Source organism: Rhamphochromis longiceps, linkage group LG19 (assembly GCF_057381845.1).
Source record: "Rhamphochromis longiceps isolate RC_006_pf linkage group LG19, R_longiceps_female_GT1.1, whole genome shotgun sequence".
Taxonomy (NCBI): domain Eukaryota; kingdom Metazoa; phylum Chordata; class Actinopteri; order Cichliformes; family Cichlidae; genus Rhamphochromis; species Rhamphochromis longiceps.
In genome coordinates, this window is record NC_140575.1 from 30,103,997 (window position 1) to 30,123,368 (window position 19,372).

Below are 19,372 nucleotides of genomic sequence, written 5' to 3' on the forward strand. Positions count from 1 at the left end.
CTCTGCAATAGTCGGCCTCATCACTGATGGGGACGACAAGGAGTACAGAGGACTGACTCAAGACTTTGTGGACTGGTGCCAGCTGAACTACCTCCAGATCAACGCCAGTAAAACCAAGGAACTGGTGGTAGACTTCCGCAGGCACAAGCATTCTCCACTGCAACCACTGAACATCCAGGGTATGGACATTGAGGCTGTGGACAGCTACAGGTACCTTGGTGTTCATCTGAAGAACAGACTGGACTGGACTCATAACTCAGACGCCCTCTACAGGAAAGGGCAGAGCAGGCTGTACCTGCTGCGGAGACTCAGGTCGTTTGGGGTGGAGGGCCCACTCCTGAAGACCTTCTATGACTCTGTGGTGGCTTCTGCTATCTTTTATGGTGTGGTCTGCTGGGGCGGCAGCATCTCTGCTGGGGACAGGAAGAGACTGAACAGGGTGATCCGAAGGGCCAGCTCTGTTCTAGGATGCCCTCTGGACCCAGTGGAGGTGGTGAGTGACAGGAGAACGGCGGCTAAGCTGTCATCCCTGTTGGACAACATCTCCCACCCCATGCAGCAGACTGTGACAGCACTGAGCAGCTCCTTCAGTGGGAGACTGCGGCACCCACGGTGTGGGACGGAGAGATTTCGCAGGTCTTTCCTCCCCACTGCTGTCAGACTCCACAACAAAGACTTTAACTGAACAAACACACACATCCACACATGTGCAATAACACTAAGTGCAATAATCTTTTCTGGCATCGTTGTATTTTTACTCAGTTGTATATAGCATTCGTATTCTATTTTTATCTTATTGTATATTTTTATTCTATTTTATTCTACTGTATATAGTATTTTATTTTATTCTATTCTGTACAGCTGTGTACTGTATTTATTCTTATTGTATTCTAATTTTTGCGTCATAACTTTTGCACTGTCCACTTCCTGCTGTGACAAAACAAATTTCCCACGTGTGGGACTAATAAAGGTTATCTTATCTTATCTTATCTTATCTTAAAATGGGTTCAAAAACATAAACAGCTGTGGGAGACTGTTTGTCCGTGATTTGAACCGGGGGATTAAATCGTGGCAGGATCAGCCTGATATTATTTGTATCCCGCTGTAACTTTACTGTATAAAGAGCTAACATCTCCAACATGTCAGGAGTAGTTAGTAGTTGGTCATTACAACAAGTGTTTGTGAACTAAAAATCAAGAATGTGGGATACTGTTTGTCTGTGATTTGAAGAGCCCAGCGCTGCTCCCAATGAAGGGAAAACCAATTCTGCAGGGAGACCTACCTCCGCACTTGTGCAGGTGAAGCCAAAGAAAAGATTTGCTTCATCATATTTTCTAGTCTTTGGCTTGTAAGGAAGTTGGTTTGGAAACATATTCAGCGATGCTTCATCTCCTGCTTTGCGTTTGTGTGGGCGCCCGTGCTAGCTTATTTTATTATTTTACATTTACAATTTTTTTCCCTGGGGACCCTGTGACGCCCCATTGAAGAGCCGTAGGCTGTGGATCTCTTAAGATCTCACTGTTGGGTTTGTAAGGCCATGTTACTCCTAAATTTCTATCTTGTTCAAAGAGAAGATATAAAACAAAGTTCTAAGCTAATCGACCTTAGTGTTCTCCTTTTTAAAAAGAATCGATAAGAGAATCGATAAAGAATCGAATCGTTAAACAGAATCAAAACTAGAATCGGAATCGTGAAAATCTTATCAATACCCATCCCTAGCGACCACTAATATTATCGGGACCCTGGCTCTTGTTCACATTAACTGTATGAAAGGCCTTTTTGACATCGCTGAGTTCAATGATAAAGTGCTGAGTATCTCTCAGTTTCTGTTTCAGTTCCAAAATATCCTCGCTAAAATCAGAAGAACTAAAACGAGCATAAAACATACTTAAAGCATTTGCAAAATCTCTGTCTGGATTAAAACCATCTAAAATGACCTGACTACTGCTCTGGGGATTTTGAAACCCTGCTATGGTTTTCATACAAGTCCAGGCAGACCCAAAATTTTTTGCAGCAAATTTGCTTTCAAGAAGGTTTTTGTAGCTCTGTTTTGCTTTCAAGATCTCGATTTTCAGTTCCTTGGTGGCTGTCTGAAAATCAGTAACAGCCCCCTCTTTAAAGGCCTGTCTCTTTTTACTTAAACAGGATTTGACGCTTTTAGTGACCCATGGCTTATTGTTAGCGTATACTTTAACGCGCTTACGGGGTATAATCATATCTTTACAAAATACTGCATAAGAGTTAGTAACGTCCACCAAAGCGTCAAGATCATCTCCACAAGACTGAATAAAAACTTCCCAATCTGTACACTTAAAACATTCCTGCAAGGTAAGCACAGATTCTTCTGACCATATGTCAACATCCTTAGTCTTTGTCTTCTCTCGTCTTAAGACAGTTTTATATATGGGCAGAAGATGCACACAGTTATGGTCAGAAGATCCCAGAGGAGGAGGCGGGAGGGATTTATAAGCATTCTTCACCGATCCGTAACAAAGGTCCAACATTTTATCCCGTCTGGTAGGACAGGATACATATTGATACAGATTGCCCAAAGTTGATTTAAGAGAGACATGGTTAAAGTCCCCCATTATAAAGTTTGGGGCATCAGGAGAGAGCGTCTGCAGCTTCTGCACTACAGGTTGAGGCGGGGTGAGCCCTCGCGTGAATGTAAACTACGGTAATAAAAAGTTGTGGAAACTCACGAGGGAGATAAAAAAAAAAAAAAAAAGAGCGCAGTGACACGGATAAAAGTTCAACATCTGGTGTACAAATACACTCTCTAACAGTCACAGCGCTACAGTAACGTTTGTTGCTACAAGCATACTCCTCCTCCTTGGGATTTCCCTGTTACCCATGCATCCCGATCCCGGCGAAAAGGAGCTCCAAAACCGTCAATTGAAAAATCGGTGTCCTGGTCCAGCTCTGTCAGCCATGTCTCGGAAAAAGCCATTACACAGCTGTCCCTGAAGTCTTTCTGGAACCTGACGTTTCCCTGGAGTTCATCCAGCTTGTTCCTAAGAGACTGAACATTTCCAAGGCAGGGTAAACCGACTGACCTCCTCAGATGCAAATTTACACCTCCATGTCTCCCTCTTTTCTTCTTCCTCTTCTCACTTGTTCTGTTAGAGAGTCTATGTATAAAATCTGGCATACATGAGGTGAGGTCCTTACCATCATACGGTAAGTTAAGTTGTAACAGCTTGTCGCAGGAGTAAACAATCCTCAGCTGACTCACGGCAGGGCTCGCAAAATCGCTAGCCCGACGTCCCGGAGCTAGCGATATCTTCGGTCGGGCGACCAAAATCTATCTCAGCCCCGCCCGTTGGGCTATATGATAACCCGACGGGCGGGGCTGAGATAGATTTCATCATCGGAAACAAGCCAGCACAGTAGAAATCCGCCCGTCGGGCTATATGATAACCCAACTTCTCACTGTTGTGGAGCGTGTGTCACTTTGTAAGAAAACTGTCACTTCCTTCAATCAAAACACATGCCAGCAATAGAAACGAAAAGAAAAAAAAACTTAAAAACTTAGGATGCCAAGCTCTCACTCACTGCCGGTCACATGCGCCCTGATGGACCTTTCAGGTGTGTCCTATTAGAGCACTTCGCTTTCGCACTGCAGGCCTACTTGTTGTTCCTAGAGTATTTAAAAGTAGAATGGGAGGCAGAGCCTTCAGTTTTCAGACCCCTCTTCTGTGGAACCAGCTTCCAGTTTGGATTCAGGAGACAGACACTATCTCTACTTTTAAGATTAGGCTTAAAACTTTCCTTTTTGCTAAAGCATATAGTTAGGGCTGGACCAGGTGACCCTGAATCCTCCCTTAGTTATGCTGCAATAGATGTAGGCTGCTGGGGATTCCCATGATGCATTGAGTTTTTCCTTTCCAGTCACCTTTCTCACTCACTATGTGTTAACAGACCTCTCTGCATTGAATCATATCTGTTATTAACCTCTGTCTCTCTTCCACAGCATGTCTTTTATCCTGTCTTCCTTCTCTCACCCCAACCGGTCGCAGCAGATGGCCGCCCCTCCCTGAGCCTGGTTCTGCTGGAGGTTTCTTCCTGTTAAAAGGGAGTTTTTCCTTCCCACTGTCGCCAAAGTGCTTGCTCATAGGGGGTCATATGATTGTTGGGTTTTTCTCTTTATCTACTGTACAATATAAAACGCCTTGAGGCGACTTTTGTTGTGATTTGGCGCTATATAAATAAAACTGAATTGAATTGAACTGTAACTCCCTAACTTGCTTGACTGGGTTAGTCCAAACGGCAGAGCAGGAAGCACAAGTAAGAGAAACTTCAGCCCCACTACTTCACTAAGCTCAAAGGGTTTGAGAGAGGGGGCATTGATAGACAACTCTTCTAATGGAACCAGTGGTCTACAGTCTGTGAGCTTATGATGCAAGCCCCTCATGAAACAACATACCAGAAGGTGCTGTCCAGCAGGTTTATCAGTAAACCCCACACTGCATGCTGAAACAGCAAGGAGGAAGCCCTTTTATTCTAAATCGTCTTAGTGGTGCTCAGAGGGAGGCCTGCAGCATTCTTTCCTTTCATGGGTATGCCTGGCTAACCCTAGGGAGGATCAGGTTGAGAAGCAGGAAAGCGTGGAAGCATTTGCATGTACAGTGACGCGTTTGCATCATGAGAGGGCGAAAACAGCAGGCACTGAGATATACGATACAAATCAGCCTTATCTCAGCCACCTTATCTCAGTTCCAAGTCCTGCAGGTGAAATCTCCAAACAGTTGGATCCCCTTGGACAAAAGATGCCCTCCTCGTTCAGAATTCCTGTTGCGAGTTGACTAAAGGGACAACAATCTGGTGTTGCTGAACACAGTTGTTTCTTTGGCTAGCCCGTGAAGCTGTGGTGAAAGAGCACTGCCCTGGCAGCTGAAATAAGTAATTATCCATGTAGTTTTCACTAAACATGTTACCCACAGAGAAATGGCCAAAAAAAAATGTTGTATTGCTAAGCAGATGCATCGCATTGCTTGCAGCTTGAGCACATTTATGTGAGCCGCAGCGAGCCTCTGGGAGCAAACAACAGTCACTAACCTGCCATTATAGTAGTCGCACCCCACAGCGTCGTATGTAGACAGTGGTGTGTCTGTGTTAAGGAGTTTACTGACAGTACTGCATACTTGTATATCCTTTAATAACAAAATGTAGTGAGGCAATCTGTCTTATGCGGCACATGTATGTTTGAGGAAACAGAAAACAACCTGTAGTATGACCTGTACAGTGATGGTAGACATTACATTAAGCAACTCTGATCACGTGTACAATTCTCAGCAGGTAAATGCATTTGCTCACCTTTTGTGAACCAGCTTGGTCAAGGCCTCCTGCATGTAGCTTATCTCATGTATGCCAGGGAGGAAAACCAAAACACTTCCTCTCTCTGACAAAGTCATGCCTCCCTCTTTCTCGGCCTTGCTGCTCACACAAAAATACATGTATGCATATTCAGTTAACAAACAATTAAATCCTTGCCTATTTACATGTTCAAGCAGTTCTAAAAGTTACAATACTTTGGCCTTACCTGGAATTTTTGCCCTCCATTTCATCAAAGCTCTGGATGAGACTGATGGCAAGACTGTACATATCTGCTGAGATGTATGGGTCGCCTGGATGTGCTGATTCAGTCTAAAACAGACACAAAATTCAGATACAATAGATTTGGCTTCAAGGCAGAGAACTGTACCAGCAGCAACCATTTACTCTCTCAACTACCTACCCTATGCGGAGACAGGTGGTGGAGGTCATCCAGGTAGAAATCTTCAGTGGCATAGGATGCCCCTTCCACTTCAAACACATAGGCTGGGTTCAGTTTGCCACGAATAGGAGTGGCAAAGTAGTCAGCAAACTGCTTGCAGTTAATGGTGGCTGACATAAGGATTATCTAAAACAAAGACAGACTCTTGTGAGTGAGAGTACAAGTGACTAAGCATGAGGAAGACGAAGGAAGTTTTTTAGCCGGACCCAACAGTTACCTTGATGTGGTAAGAGTTGGAACGGAGGAGTTTTCTCAAAACTAGCAGGAGAAAGTCCATTTCTGATGTGCGCTCATGAACCTTGGACAAACGCAGAGTTGTTAAAAGGTTACATTTTGAACATTCAAGAATCACTCATTAAATAATAGGATTAAATTATTCTTAAGCTTATAACAGTACCTTTTGTGGCAGAAAACTAGAAATGACTTTGGATTAAAGTATTATAAATGGTAGACAAAGACAAAGAAGAGTTGTTGCAAGAGCTGAACACTGGCATTTACTCTCCAAGTCTGATCATTTTTAGGACTGAACGCCAGTGAAGAACACTCCAACATGCTGGTCCAAAGTCTCACACAATTTTCAACTTGATTTAGATTTGGAGGCTGTGAGGCCACATCACTTTGATACTTATCAAATCATTCAGTCATCCCTTGCACCCTATGGGTGGGGGGCATTGTCCTGGAAGAATCCACTCTCATCACAATAGAAATGTTCTGGCACTATGAACAACTTGATATTGATTTGTAGTCACCCTTTATTCTAGTGACACAAGTGTCCAAGGCAATTAACTGCAGGGACCAAGTGGTAAGGTACTTTTTTTTGACTATTTCACCTGTCTGTCATCAGATTTAATATTTGTACTTCCCCCAAAATAACTAAAAAAAGTAAATAAACACAAATTCCCCCTTTTTTTGGCAGTAGCTAACAGAGAAACATATAAACATGAAAAATTTGACATCTGGTTTATGCACCTCATCCACAAAAATGTGGGAGAATTCAGTGAGGGACTTGGCCTGAACCAGTTTTTGCAGCAGCACTCCTGTAGTCATGTAGATTAGTCGGGTATGCTCAGTTGCCATCTTCTCCAGGCCAATCTGAACAAATATATACAGGAGTTGCATTCACAAACTTGTCAATTAAATACATATTTGCATTTTCATAAAAATCCACAGGGAACGTAGTTGATTTGTTGTTTGCTAACTGGAAAAGTCTATAAAGGCACCTTCATGACAGGGCCTAAAATCTCTGGAAGGCATCCATTTGTTCTCGTCTTTTGCTTTTTCAGGTTTTTTCTTACTTTTATTAACCTTCATTTATACAGGTAGTTCCATTGAGACTCAATGTCTCATTTACAAGAGAGACCTGTTCCAGACAAACATTAAAATTACAACAATAAAAGAAACAACAGCTTAATTTGTGTAATGTACACAGTCATATCAAAGACAAGAACAACTTCCCAGTGATGATTTCACAAAAACGTTTGTATGTCTTTCGAAGTCTGCAAGTAAAATCAATTGAGAGAGACTCAAATCCATCTGTAATGTATTCCATGACGATGGGGCAGAAAAAGAAGAATGCCTTTTACCCAAGCTCTATATGAACTGATGAAACTTGAAAAATCCTGTCATCTGCAAATACCAACTTGCAGATAATCTTTTTATACCATCTGCAATTTGATTTCTTTAGAATTTAAGTTTTTGTACTGTTTTGCTGCATTATAGCACTACTTGGATTTATTGAGCTCCAAAAAACACAACAAGATTTAGTATTAGTATTTAGTATTTATTTATTTATTGTCATTGTCAAGAACAATGAAATTGGGTTTGGGGCTTCCATACAACCCCAAAAAAAAAGAAGAAAATAATAAATACCCCTTAAAACCCAAGTTTTAAAAAGCTGATTACTTTTTACTGCCTCAGGAAGGAACAGCAGAGGCCACAGAGGAAGTACACTTCCTCTGCTGTAGCTTTAGGCTTAAACTTTTACAGGGTTTTAAAAACTGATGTCTGCAATGCCAAAATGACTATTTGTGGTTCTGACTGGAGAAAACATCAGTGAACCTCAACAAAATCGATTGCGTATCCATGTTACACTTTTTGCTTTGCCAACTTGCAGCTAAACAAATATATAGATATAACTCTCCCCTATTTTAATGTTATAATGGAAATTATACCATAATGTTTAGTTTCTGTTGCATAAGCTAAGAATTTTTTCTCCTTCTAAAACTGACTATTTATCATTGCTCCCACTGTCAGTGACATCATCCTTAACTCCAGAGGTCTGCATCAAGCGGAGGAGACAACGGTTATTATTAGACACACAGTTTCAAAGCTCTGCACAACACAGTCAGACATCCTAGCAACAAAGCATACAAGAGCTTGTTAACACATGCATGCAAACACTCTGAAGTTGTGAGAAAGATAATAATGAATGCTCTTTGTCTAAAGTTTGAATCAATATGGGTCATTGTATCTTGGTTTTCTACTACTGCTACATGATCGAAGAGCAGTGTATGCAGTTTAAGAAAATCACATTCTATCCTAATACTGCACCAACCTGATATCCCACCAGACTACCCAGGGTACACTTCCGCTGTTTGGCAACCCATCGAGCAATACTGGTGGCTCCAATTTTACGTGGTTGGGTGACTACAATGTTGCATGAGGCATTTTTCTCATTGTAATAGTCCAGAATGTACTGTGGCAGCTGGGTGGTCTTGCCACTGCCTGTGGCTCCTTGAATGATCACTACAGAGTTGTTTTCTATGAGGGAAATCAGCTGGAAACAACCGCAAACAGACACACACATAAAAAACACAAAAGGACACGTGCACAGTTAAAAAGAAAGGCATTTGATAAAAAAAAAAAAAGGAAGGACATTTAGCTACTAACCCATATCATCGAAAAAACAAATGAAATTTGGAGAAAAAGTTATGAAATTGTTGGGCAGATGGATGTGGTAAGCTGATTTATGGCCTAAATTTTAGACTTTATAATCTGCATTAAGAAAGTCCAGCTTAAATGACAGCATTATCTCCTAAAACACACACACACACACTACTCTGTATTAGTCAACAAATAATAATAGACTAGGGAATTTGAAGTTAGCTGTTGTCCATCAGCATCAAATAACTTTGTTGTAATGTTCATCTTGAGCAAACAGCAAAATCTTAAGTGCTCAAGTGTCCTGGGGACATAAAAAAAATTTCAGTAAAAATGACGAACAGAACCTCGGGATAATGAAAGTGCACTACAGGACCATCAAGCTAAGTCAATCTCTTACCTCCTGTCTGTTTTTGGCTATGGGCAAGTCTGGATACTCATAGCTTGTGAGTGGAGGAGGATTAGCATAACCTAGTGAAAAGAAAAGTTGCAGGAGTAAAAGGAAAAATAAAGTTTTAAACTGATTAAGAATTAAGCTTTCTGTATATCCCAAAATACACAACCTAGGCTCAGAAAGGCTATGACAAAATTAGTACTTACGCACTGCAGGTTCTGGTTTTTGCAGCCTCTCTCCATCAGAGATCACAGGTTTTGGGCTGCCATGCTCAAGAATCTTTGCTGGACTGTAAGAAAACCAAATCTGAGAATTACAAACAAATCTAATGTAGTAACACCAAAACTGTACAAGATACGATTAGCTGTTTTGGACTAAAAGACTTTAACGTTTAAGCTTTCTGTTTCGACCTTTATACCGCAATTTCCTCACAACGCAAAGACAAATATATGTACTGGTAAAAACAAGACAAGTTGGAAGCCAGGATTTATCAAAATTATCAATATTATATGAAAATCAGTTTCCTTTGAGTGTAAGAATTAATTTCAGATCATTACAGGAACTGTGAGGTTGAATATAATGCTAGATGTTGTAGCATTTTTCTCAACATCAACAAAGATAAAAAACAAAATGAACAGGAAAATGCTCCCCTTCTTTATACGCGGTAATCCATGTACAAAACCCAATTTTTTTTTAAAAGAAAAAAGCTTAAGTATGGCAATAAAAGAAAAAAAGGGGGCTGTATAACCAAACATAAGTCAACATCAGTTAGTCACAGTTAAACTCACAGATTCATAAACCTTTTGAAATATTTTTTGTTTTTAAACATACATTTTCTAGAAGAAAGTTTCACATTTTTTCCTCTGCATATTTCACTTCTTAATGCAATTTCTAACTAAGTTTTTGCATCCTCTCTAATTTCCCTCTGTCAGCTTGACCAGGCCCACAGCACTGCAGCCTGAGGAGCATTCCCGGTTGTGTGTGTGTTTATGCATGTGTGCCTCCTGCACTCTTAGCGAGGAGAGGATTTTATCACAACAGCAGACAAAAACCCTGACAGTACTAGGAGCTCAAATGCACACCCACGACTTGTGCGCACACACGCACCCTCGTCCTCTCTCTTTCTCTCCAATGCACACGTTTCGTGCAAGCTACAAAGCAGCTGACCCTACAACAAAAGCTGCACACTGCACAGAGGAGAGTGGGGTGAAAGGAGAAGAGAAGTGACAGCTCTTAGTCAGTTATCCGTGTGCGTGTGACTAACTCTCCTGGAAAAAGTCTGCATGACAGGCGCAGTGAGAGGACAGGACAAAAAACTACAAGACAAAAACATTTGCAACAACAAAGCAAGGGAAGGATTGCTGCCGGACGTAGTCAACAGTGAGAGGAGTAAAGTTTGCACAGGCAGATCCATGGAGACAAGACGCTGGAGGCTCTACTCTGTGAAAAGCTCTTCTTTGCCCAATTTCTAAAAAGCTCAGACAAGAGTCAGCAGTGCTGTTTCACCAGTAAGTACATTTCTTTCTTTTCTTATTCATCCAGATATTATTGTGATAACAATTTTTTTTAAATTTTTAAAATCTGATTTGCAGCTTGCTAAGCGAAAACCCTTAAGGTTTTCTGTATGGCTGACCTCTGACCCCACAGGCAGTTTAATCCATCTGAATCCCAGGTGGAAACTCAGCTGATCTATCAGCTTGAATAAAAGGGCCAAATACGCACACCTGGGACATCAGCCTTGAAATCAAAGTAGCCATCAGGCAGGGATCAAAGGACAGAATAGCTATGGGATGATCATTTTTCAATGTCAAGCTTAAATTCTGAATTATTAAAACGTCACAAAGAGTCACAGACTAGATTTCAGTTATAAACTAGATTTACCACATAAAATTAATAAAACATTCTAATCAAATAATTTTCATTCAACCTGAATAGTCAAACCCATTTCAGTACAACTGCAAGATTTTTGACAATTAGCAAATTAGCATTTCCATTTTCAAGAAAAATTCCTCTGGTTAGCGGTTAATTTTGACTTGAAATACACATTTTGGGAGGTGATAACTTGGGTCACAGTTAAGGAAAGTCTGTTATCTTAGGGGGGGGGGGGATTTAAATAGCAATAGAATTATTTTATATTACAGCATGTTAAATCCCCAGAAAGTTTTGGGGTTTTTTTTTGTTTTTTAAATGTAATCACAGTGTATTACATTTTCCTTTAAGGGAAGACCAAAACCTCTTTGGTACCCACAAACATTTTTAATAAAGAGGGAAAAACCCCATTATTTTTTTCTAAAGGTTTTCAGAGAAGAGTTTTAATTTCCCTGGCTTACCTCAGTGTTTTTTCCTCATCTGCCTGACTTAAGCAGTTCCTCACTTGCTGTTATGCCGTCCTGTCATTTGCAGGTGCAACCGTTATAGAAATTTGTTTTAAGCAACGTCTATTCCAGTAATTCAGATGATTATTATGATTCTGTTGTGTTGTGAAAATCCTGTCTTGATGCTAAAGATAACTAATTATTCTAATGTCTTCAGCTTTTAAAGACAGCGTGCTGTGAATGCCATGCCTCTGTTCAGCTGGATGAAATGGTCGCATGAGACAAGAGTGCAGGCTCAGGATGAAACACCATCTCTGAAAATCTCAGGGGGGTTACCCAGCCGCATGCTGATCACAGAGCTCCTGTGGCATGTGGAAGAGCGCGAGCGGCTGGCGAGAGAACTGGAGCGTGAGCATAGGATGGCTCACAGCGCTCTGGGTCTCCACTGGTTTCAAAAGTACCCCAGGTTGCGGACCCTCATCCCCTCATCAGAACTACAACAGCTGGAGTTCTTGTGTGCCCAGATCCCATCTATCCAAGCAGCCACCGTCCTCTCCAGGTGTTTAGTAGTACCCATGCATTCTTCTGTCCTCACATTAGTAAGCTGTCAACAGATACTAGCTGCTACTGCATCAACAGGGCCTGACAGCAGGCAAAGCAGAGAAGACCCAAAGGGAAAGGGAGCTAGGGCGAGCTGCCAAGAAAGCCATTATGTGTTATTGTCACAGACACAGGCGATACAGGGTGTTAACATGTGAAGGTGAAGGACGCCCTGTAAGGGTGAGTGAAGCCAGGCTGCCGGGGTTGCCACTCGTCTGTTAGCCAGTATGGAAAAATAGCTGTTAGACATGGTTGAGCAATGAGCACTGTGACCTACTTACATATTCCCCATAAAACTCTCTACCAGTTCACTACTGTGTGCTTACATAACATCTTAGCCAAGAAAAACATATTTAATAAGATGTGTTATTATGCTTTTATCATTTACAAAAATCTTCGCTGTTGTCCCAGATATGTCATTTTTTGAAACTGTGAGAGAAAACAGATAAAAGCACACAGGTCCAACATTTTAGGTGAAGCACAGAAACTTCACATTAGCAGGCTGACACCATGCTGATGGAAATATTATTTCTTAGTTTGTAGATACTCAACTCCTCTGCTTGCATCTTATGGGACTGACATGGTTGTACATTTGTAGACCATCATCTACATGCTGTAGCCTTGTACTGCCAACAAAGGACAGTGTCAGTTCTAGTAGTTGCCACTTGAGTATGGCTCAAAAAGGAAGTCATTCCCTAAAGCAGGGGTGTCGCACTCCAGGCCTCGAGGGCCGGTGTCCTGCAGGTTTTAGATCTCACCCTGGGTCAACACACCTGAATCAAATGATTAGTTCATTACCAGGCTTCTGGAGAACTTCAAGACATGCTGAGGAGGTCATTTAGCCATTTAAATCAGCTGTGTTGGATCAAGGACACATCTAAAACCTGCAGGACACCGGCCCTCGAAGCCTGGAGTTCGACACCTGTGCCCTAAAGGCTCCCATTTAAATTTAACTTAGCAACATTATAAAGCATCTACAGCTAGTTTCCCCTTTATAAGTCCTCTGAGTGGGCTGAATTTGTTTATAACCAACTGGATAACCAAGTTAGGAGTGTGGTCTCAATAATTGACAGGTTGGGCAACTAGAGCTGGAATCTGTTAGGGCTCATCCACTACTGAAGGTTATTAAACTGATCCTCTTCAACATCTTTGTGCTGTTATTACCTTGTGCCTTTGTTAATGTACAGACCCTCCCAGCAGTGAGTGCTAAAGTTTTATGAGTATTTACAAAGATGGCGCAGTGACAAGATTGCTTGTTAGAGTGACTCTGATAGAGTGACTCTGATTTTTTCCGACTGACTCTATTGCATATGCATTTCTGAGAGTTCCTTTCTCAAGGCACAAAATATAGGGAAGTGAATATTTACATCACAAGCAAACCCGCAACTCTGAGAGCCATTTACACCTGCTATTTTGACCTGTTTAGTAAATCTGGCACTTAATTTGTTAATAAGCACTAATTAGTCAATATGTATGTATTTTCACTGAATCTGTACAGTTTATGAACCCTTGTTAACCTTAGTTAGCTAAGGTTAGTAAGCATGGAGGTAAATTCTGGCTCCATGCTAATGTTAAGGCAATAAAATGTGAAATCTAAACCTCTGGGTGAGGGCACAATCACTACACGGCTGCTGCTATGAAGACAAAAGTCATAATATAGAAATAACATCTCTGTCAAAGCTTTTCAAAACTTGAGTAGATTTCATGTCCACTGTCTCTAATGTAAGAGGTCAAACTTTACCACCAACCCCTTCAGCAGAAAGAATAATAACCAGATAGGAGTGTGTGACTATTTCATAAACTACAGTGATACTGTGTTTTTAGGAACAGAGACATATTTCAACGTGGCTTAGTGTGACTGATTTTCAAGTCAGAGACAAGAGGACAGAGCGCAAAGGAAACAAGAAGGAATAAATGATGAGGAAATGAGAAAAACCTCTCCAAGAACTGTTTAATTAACTATAATGTTGTATGTTTCCACAGGTTTCGTGAGGTGCTTGCCACTAACAACATACGACCCTGGGAGCTGGCATCTGTGTTTAAGCAAATACTAAAGGACTTCCTGAGCCAAAGGGGATATGATGAAGAGGATGACCTCTCAGTGCAGCCGGTGCAGTTCCAACCCATGGAGGCTTGGACCAGCCGGTACAAAATGAAGCAGGGGTTTGTCACACCCACTGTCCCCAACTGTGGCGACCATCCAAGGGAAGAGATCCCAACGGTCTCTGGATACGTGGATCGGGTCATGCGCCACTCTGGTTCATTCACAGCACACAGGGACTGGGACCTTCCATATTATTATCCAGTACCTCTCAGGCCCAAAGGTGCTTACAGCACCACACTGTGAAAGGACAACTCTTTAACCATCTGCAACCAACAGCATGGAGACCAAATCGCAATATGCGTCTTAGATATAGACATTTCACTAGCTTTACCAAAATAGCACTAGGCTAGGTGTTATATGTACTCAAATGTTTAATGGCAATAACTAATTCTTATCCCTACTTCACAGCCTGAGTTGTTTAGTTACTCCTTATTCTAAACCTTCAATTGAACAGCTGGAGATGCATTTCAGAGATGTCAAGAACCTGGAGTGATTTTAATAGTAAAAGCACTAGATGCCTTTTTGGCTTTTGGCTAAGTGACAAACTGACTGAGTTGGTCAATTTGTGGTAGCTCATTAAGAGCTCAAAATGTCCAGCTTTTGGAGTGAATACATGTGTAAAAACATGACTGGCTCACATATAGTTAATGCAAAGATGTAAACACTCCACGTTACCTCATCTAACACAAGTCAGTCAACTTTCCTGTTATTGCTGGCCAAAACCTCTTGGGGTGGCAAACATTTTATATGCAGGAAAAACCCTGGAAATCTGAGTGAGCACTCTTTAATGTAAATGTTTCAGACTGAAAAATAAAAAAACATTGAGCTAAACATTTTATATAGATTAGGCAGAACTCATCTTGATTTGTGTAGGACTTGTTTTTGTTCTTGTGTATCAGTGTTTAACTTCCTTTCGGAGTCCTAAATCCCTTGACAAACAGCAGCTATTGTTCTGTGCTACAGTTAAGACACCCTTCAGGAAGAAGTGTAGCAATGCACTATTTGATGGTCATTAAACTCAATCAACCAACTTGAAAAACAGATCAACGTGTAAATGGTAATAAATAGTATGATTTCCATTTAGCTTATCAATATACTATTGGACAAAAAATATTATTAAGTTGTTGCCTTGACTAAAGAACGTCCTTTATAAATAAAAAAAAACAAACATTAAAATAAGATTTACTATAATTCAGTTTGCATTAGTGAAGGCCTCAGTCGGATCAACACTGATAATCTAACCATTAATTTTTGATAATTCACAGGTAATGAAAACCTTAAAATAAAGAAAAACATGCAAAGACAAAATGATATTTTTCACTTGTCTGTTTTAGATGACCTGCATCAAACAACATGGTAAGAAAATGTGGGGACTTATGCAGTCCATCTTTGGGACTGTTTATCAGACACACATCAACAGCATCCACCCTTATAATATTAGGTCAGTGGTGGGGAACTCCAGGCCTCAAGGGCCGGTGTCCGGCAGGTTTGAGATATCACCCTGGGTCAATACACCTGAATCAAAACTAGTTCATTACCAGGCTTCTCGAGAACTTAAAAGACATCTCGGGCAACTCATCGTGTACCTGGAGTCAAGTGTTTTGACCAATTCAATATAACTATATATATTTTTAGACACAAGTTGTAACGGCCGCCAATTTTCTTTGTACGAGTTTATTATATGGCGTGCTGCAGGGAAAAGTCTGTTCTAACATTTAAGTCTAAGGTTTATTTTGAGAACCTGAGGGCTCTTTTTTGCTTCTCATCTGTAAACTCTCTCACGTGATTCTTGCATAGGTGGTAGAAGAGGTTTGTCATGCTTACGTCTGTGGTGGGGACCTGTTTGTGGTATTATTTGCAGAGTACAGATTTCTGGTCCATGTCAGACTTTTCATAACCAAACTATCTCCATGCTAGAGAGTTAGCCCCTTGTTTAGGAATAAGATCCTCAATTAGTTTTGACTGGTCCTTCCGTTTGGGGCTACCTGTTCTGCCTCATTTTTACTGTCCATGCTGGTATTCTCTGTGCCTGCATGGTCTTCCAAATTCAGTTGAGGAGGCAAGTTGGCCATTTAAATCAGCTATGTTGGATCAAGGACACATCTAAGACCTGCAGGACACCGGCCCTTGAGGCCTGGAGTTCCCCCACCCCTGTATTAGGGGATCTAGTGTAAGATTTTAAGAGGAATCTGGTAGCTTTGGTAGAGTAGTGATGGGATTTCCGGCTCTTTTTAGAGAACCGGCTCTTTCGGTTCGGCTCACTAAAAAGAGCCGGCTCTTTCGGCTCCGAACCGGCTCTTCAGGTTGTTTTGTTGCTTTAATTAATTTATTATTAACAATAATATAAAATTATGCACAAAAGGAATTACTAATGTAAAAAAAAAGTGGTTTTATTCATATATGTTTATATATAAATATATGCGGTGGCCCCTAGAGACAAAACACGTACAAACTCCAAAACTCATTTCTAGCATTTCTAGCATAAGTGATCTAGGTAGCTCTGAACTTCCAAAACAGAGCTACCTAGATCACTTAAATTACACAATTGAAAGCATGAAAGCATATGTGTATTGTTTGTGTATTTATACACAAGCATTCATATAGAGTCAAATAAAATTTTAAAAAAGTTCATTTACCTGTTACTACCACACACCAAATCCGGTCGTTGGTACTTGCTGGCTTGTGTAGCCACTAGGTAACAAAAGTTCAACACTGCGCCCAGCATCCTGGAGCACTTCTGTTGTCTTTTGTACGTGTTTTCAGTTTTTATGTGCTTCTGAGTTTTTACGTGTTTTGGAGTTTGTACATGTTTTTACGTGTTTTGGAGTTTTTACGTGTTTTGGAGTTTGTACATGCTTCAGGGTTCGTACGTGATTTGAAGTTTGTACATGCTTTGTCTCTAGGGGTCACCGTAAATATACTTTTATTTATTCACGCCACATAAAATGTAATAAATAAATCATATAATACAAAAACCTACTAGTTACAGTTCAACTTTTAACTATTTAAATTTTCAGCTTTTTCCTTTTAAACCAATTTAAAGTGAAACAACACAAAACACTGCAAATCACAACACAATTAAATATAAATTATAATATGAAAACAAAAATAAGATGCACATTCTCTGTCATATGGGCCTGTATGTATAAACTTTCTGAATCCTTTATCATCTGCAACTGAAAATAGTTGTGGATGATTACTATACCTTTCTAATGTGATGTTGTTGTCCCTGGCTCTCTTTCTCTCTCTCTCCCTCTGTTCCTGTGCTACTGAGTGCAACTACCGCCCCTCTTCCAAGCATAAAGCACAAGGCTCGCATGCTGAGTGAAGCCGAAAAAAGTGTGAGAGAAAGAAAATAAAACCCCACGGCTCGCGATAAGGAGCCGGCTCGCGTCGTTCACGTCAAAGACCCGGCTCTAAGAGCCATTTCGTTCGCGACTGACCCATCACTATGGTAGAGCAAATATTTGTTACATTTCTTAAAACAGTGTGCATTTGCTTGGATGACACCGGAGTTTTTACCCTTATCTCAATTTGAATACTTAAAAAAAAGACCACTGGCAGTGTAAAAACAAAGGTTAAAATACATTCAGATTCGAGGTTTTAGGAAAACCATACAAAAACGTGCAGCTGTATGGATGAAACCATTAAAATATCCCCCCGTTTGTTTTCTACAGCTCCGGAATAATTTGTGTTAATTTTGGTCGTTACGCATTTACCCATTACGGTGACATTTAAGCATGCCTACAATGTGATTTCTTCTATTTGAACTTCACTTTCCAATACTTGCTGCCAAGCTGAGACATGATGTATATGTCCGCCAACGACTTAAAACACTTGATAAGTTAAAAACAATTTAACGGTATCACTTTGAGCAGCTAAATCTAGCAACAACAACAAAACCATACGCCATTAATTTTTCTAAAATATTTAAGTGTCTAACACCTGAATGCAAAGCTAGACCATGCTAGCATGCTACTTAGCTTAAGGTCAACCACGTTTACGCTAACTAAACCATCATACCTGCTCTCTTTCGACGATTGTTCATCGTCTGACTTCCTCTCAGCCACTTCTTCTGTGAGTTTAATGTTCGCAAACCTGTTCCCTGAAGTGAACCAGTCCGATATTTGTTCAGCGGTAAATATTTTCTTCATTTTGCGCCAGTAATTGTATTTTTTTTTCTACTTCGCTGTGATAGCGGGTAACACGAAGACGAAAACACGTGAGGCAGGCGCAGCTCTAAGGTCTCCCACTGGCGGTTGGAATAAAAATGGCAAGTCTACCTGTCTCTCTGTCTGTTTTTTAAATGAACCTTATAAACAAGTTATCAGCACCCACAGAAGATACACCACGAACAGGGTAACCAAAATTGTTATAGTTAATACTGTACTAGTCATAGTATTATTGTTAATTTTTCTGCTCTTGGTTTGTTTTTACATGACTAACAAATGAAAACATTTTAGTTAACTGTAATACCTTTGGTATGTGGAACTAGGCAAGAAGATAATTATTGTATACGATTTGTCACAATAATGATAGCAACCAAATAAAATATTTCTATATTAAAGAACAAAATCAGAGAAATTACTATCAATTATGACTTACCTGTTTAGGTGATCTCCACTATCTATTTTTTAAACCACTGAAAGCTAATTCGCTTGGATGTTTTATATCTAAAGACATACTTGACAGCTTAAAATCAGATTTATGTTTGTGCACTGTCTCATGTAAAATGCCAAACAAATTTCTTAAACAGATGTAAGCATTTGTGTTAACTTAATATTTAGCATAGTGATTTCTAAGGTGTGGGCTTGGATGTCCCACTGGGGCATGAATTTAGTGAAGTAATCAGAACTCATAGAACAAATCCAAATGACTTAAGTTACCAGGTATTCTGTCCCATATTTTCTGTCATTAGTGAGTAAACAGGTAGAAAGGAGCAGTAACTATCAGGTAGGAAATGAGAAACTGCAAATAAAGTAAATAGAAAATTAAAAGAGGATAAAAATGAATCTGCGAAGCCAAAGAGAAGATACTTCATCTTCATTTGTGTTAATCAGATTTCTGATTGAAGCTTTGGGGAGGTGCAGAAATTCTTTATATTCAATTGGGCCATTGTTAGAGTGAATTGTTAAATGTTTGTCATTTTTATGTTTACCATTTGTACATTGTTTTAACTCTGTGAAAGGAATTCTTTCTGTCCTCCCCTCCCCAGATTCTCGAGGTTCTGAGTGGGGGGGCAGTAGTGTTTTTATCACAGGCACATCCTTGTGAAGGTCTGTTTGATGTTGGTAAACTTCCTC

General features: G+C 40.4%; 2 protein-coding genes across 2 annotated transcripts in view; one reads left to right on the plus strand and one right to left on the minus strand.

Annotated features, from left to right (window-relative positions):
• The window catches only part of tdrd9 (tudor domain containing 9), a 39,931-nt gene extending 21,624 nt beyond the window's left edge, over nucleotides 1-18,307 (minus strand). The window contains exons 1-9 of the mRNA XM_085392480.1: nucleotides 18,093-18,307; nucleotides 9,257-9,339; nucleotides 9,057-9,127; nucleotides 8,331-8,552; nucleotides 6,746-6,868; nucleotides 5,994-6,074; nucleotides 5,738-5,902; nucleotides 5,543-5,646; nucleotides 5,317-5,436 (exon numbers count right to left, since the gene is read on the minus strand). Of these exons, the coding sequence (XP_085248606.1) occupies nucleotides 5,317-5,436; nucleotides 5,543-5,646; nucleotides 5,738-5,902; nucleotides 5,994-6,074; nucleotides 6,746-6,868; nucleotides 8,331-8,552; nucleotides 9,057-9,127; nucleotides 9,257-9,339; nucleotides 18,093-18,223 (1,100 nt within the window). The 5' untranslated portion in view covers nucleotides 18,224-18,307. The remainder of the gene's footprint in view (nucleotides 1-5,316; nucleotides 5,437-5,542; nucleotides 5,647-5,737; nucleotides 5,903-5,993; nucleotides 6,075-6,745; nucleotides 6,869-8,330; nucleotides 8,553-9,056; nucleotides 9,128-9,256; nucleotides 9,340-18,092) is intronic.
• Nucleotides 10,224-15,368, plus strand: rd3l (RD3 like). The gene is made up of 3 exons (XM_085392481.1): nucleotides 10,224-10,558; nucleotides 11,583-11,924; nucleotides 13,949-15,368. The coding sequence occupies exons 2-3, from the start codon at nucleotides 11,611-11,613 to the stop codon at nucleotides 14,310-14,312; spliced, it is 678 nt and encodes a 225-aa protein (XP_085248607.1). The 5' UTR covers nucleotides 10,224-10,558; nucleotides 11,583-11,610; the 3' UTR covers nucleotides 14,313-15,368.
• Nucleotides 18,308-19,372: the final 1,065 nt, after the last annotated feature.

What these genes read in the sequence shown, in the direction of transcription:
- rd3l (XM_085392481.1), top strand. Translation starts at nt 11,611, where the DNA reads ATGCCTCTGTTCAGCTGGATGAAATGGTCGCATGAGACAAGAGTGCAG. An exon ending in GCAGCCACCGTCCTCTCCAG is followed by an intron (nt 11,925 to 13,948) that starts GTGTTTAGTAGT and finishes ATGTTTCCACAG; the next exon opens with GTTTCGTGAGGTGCTTGCCA.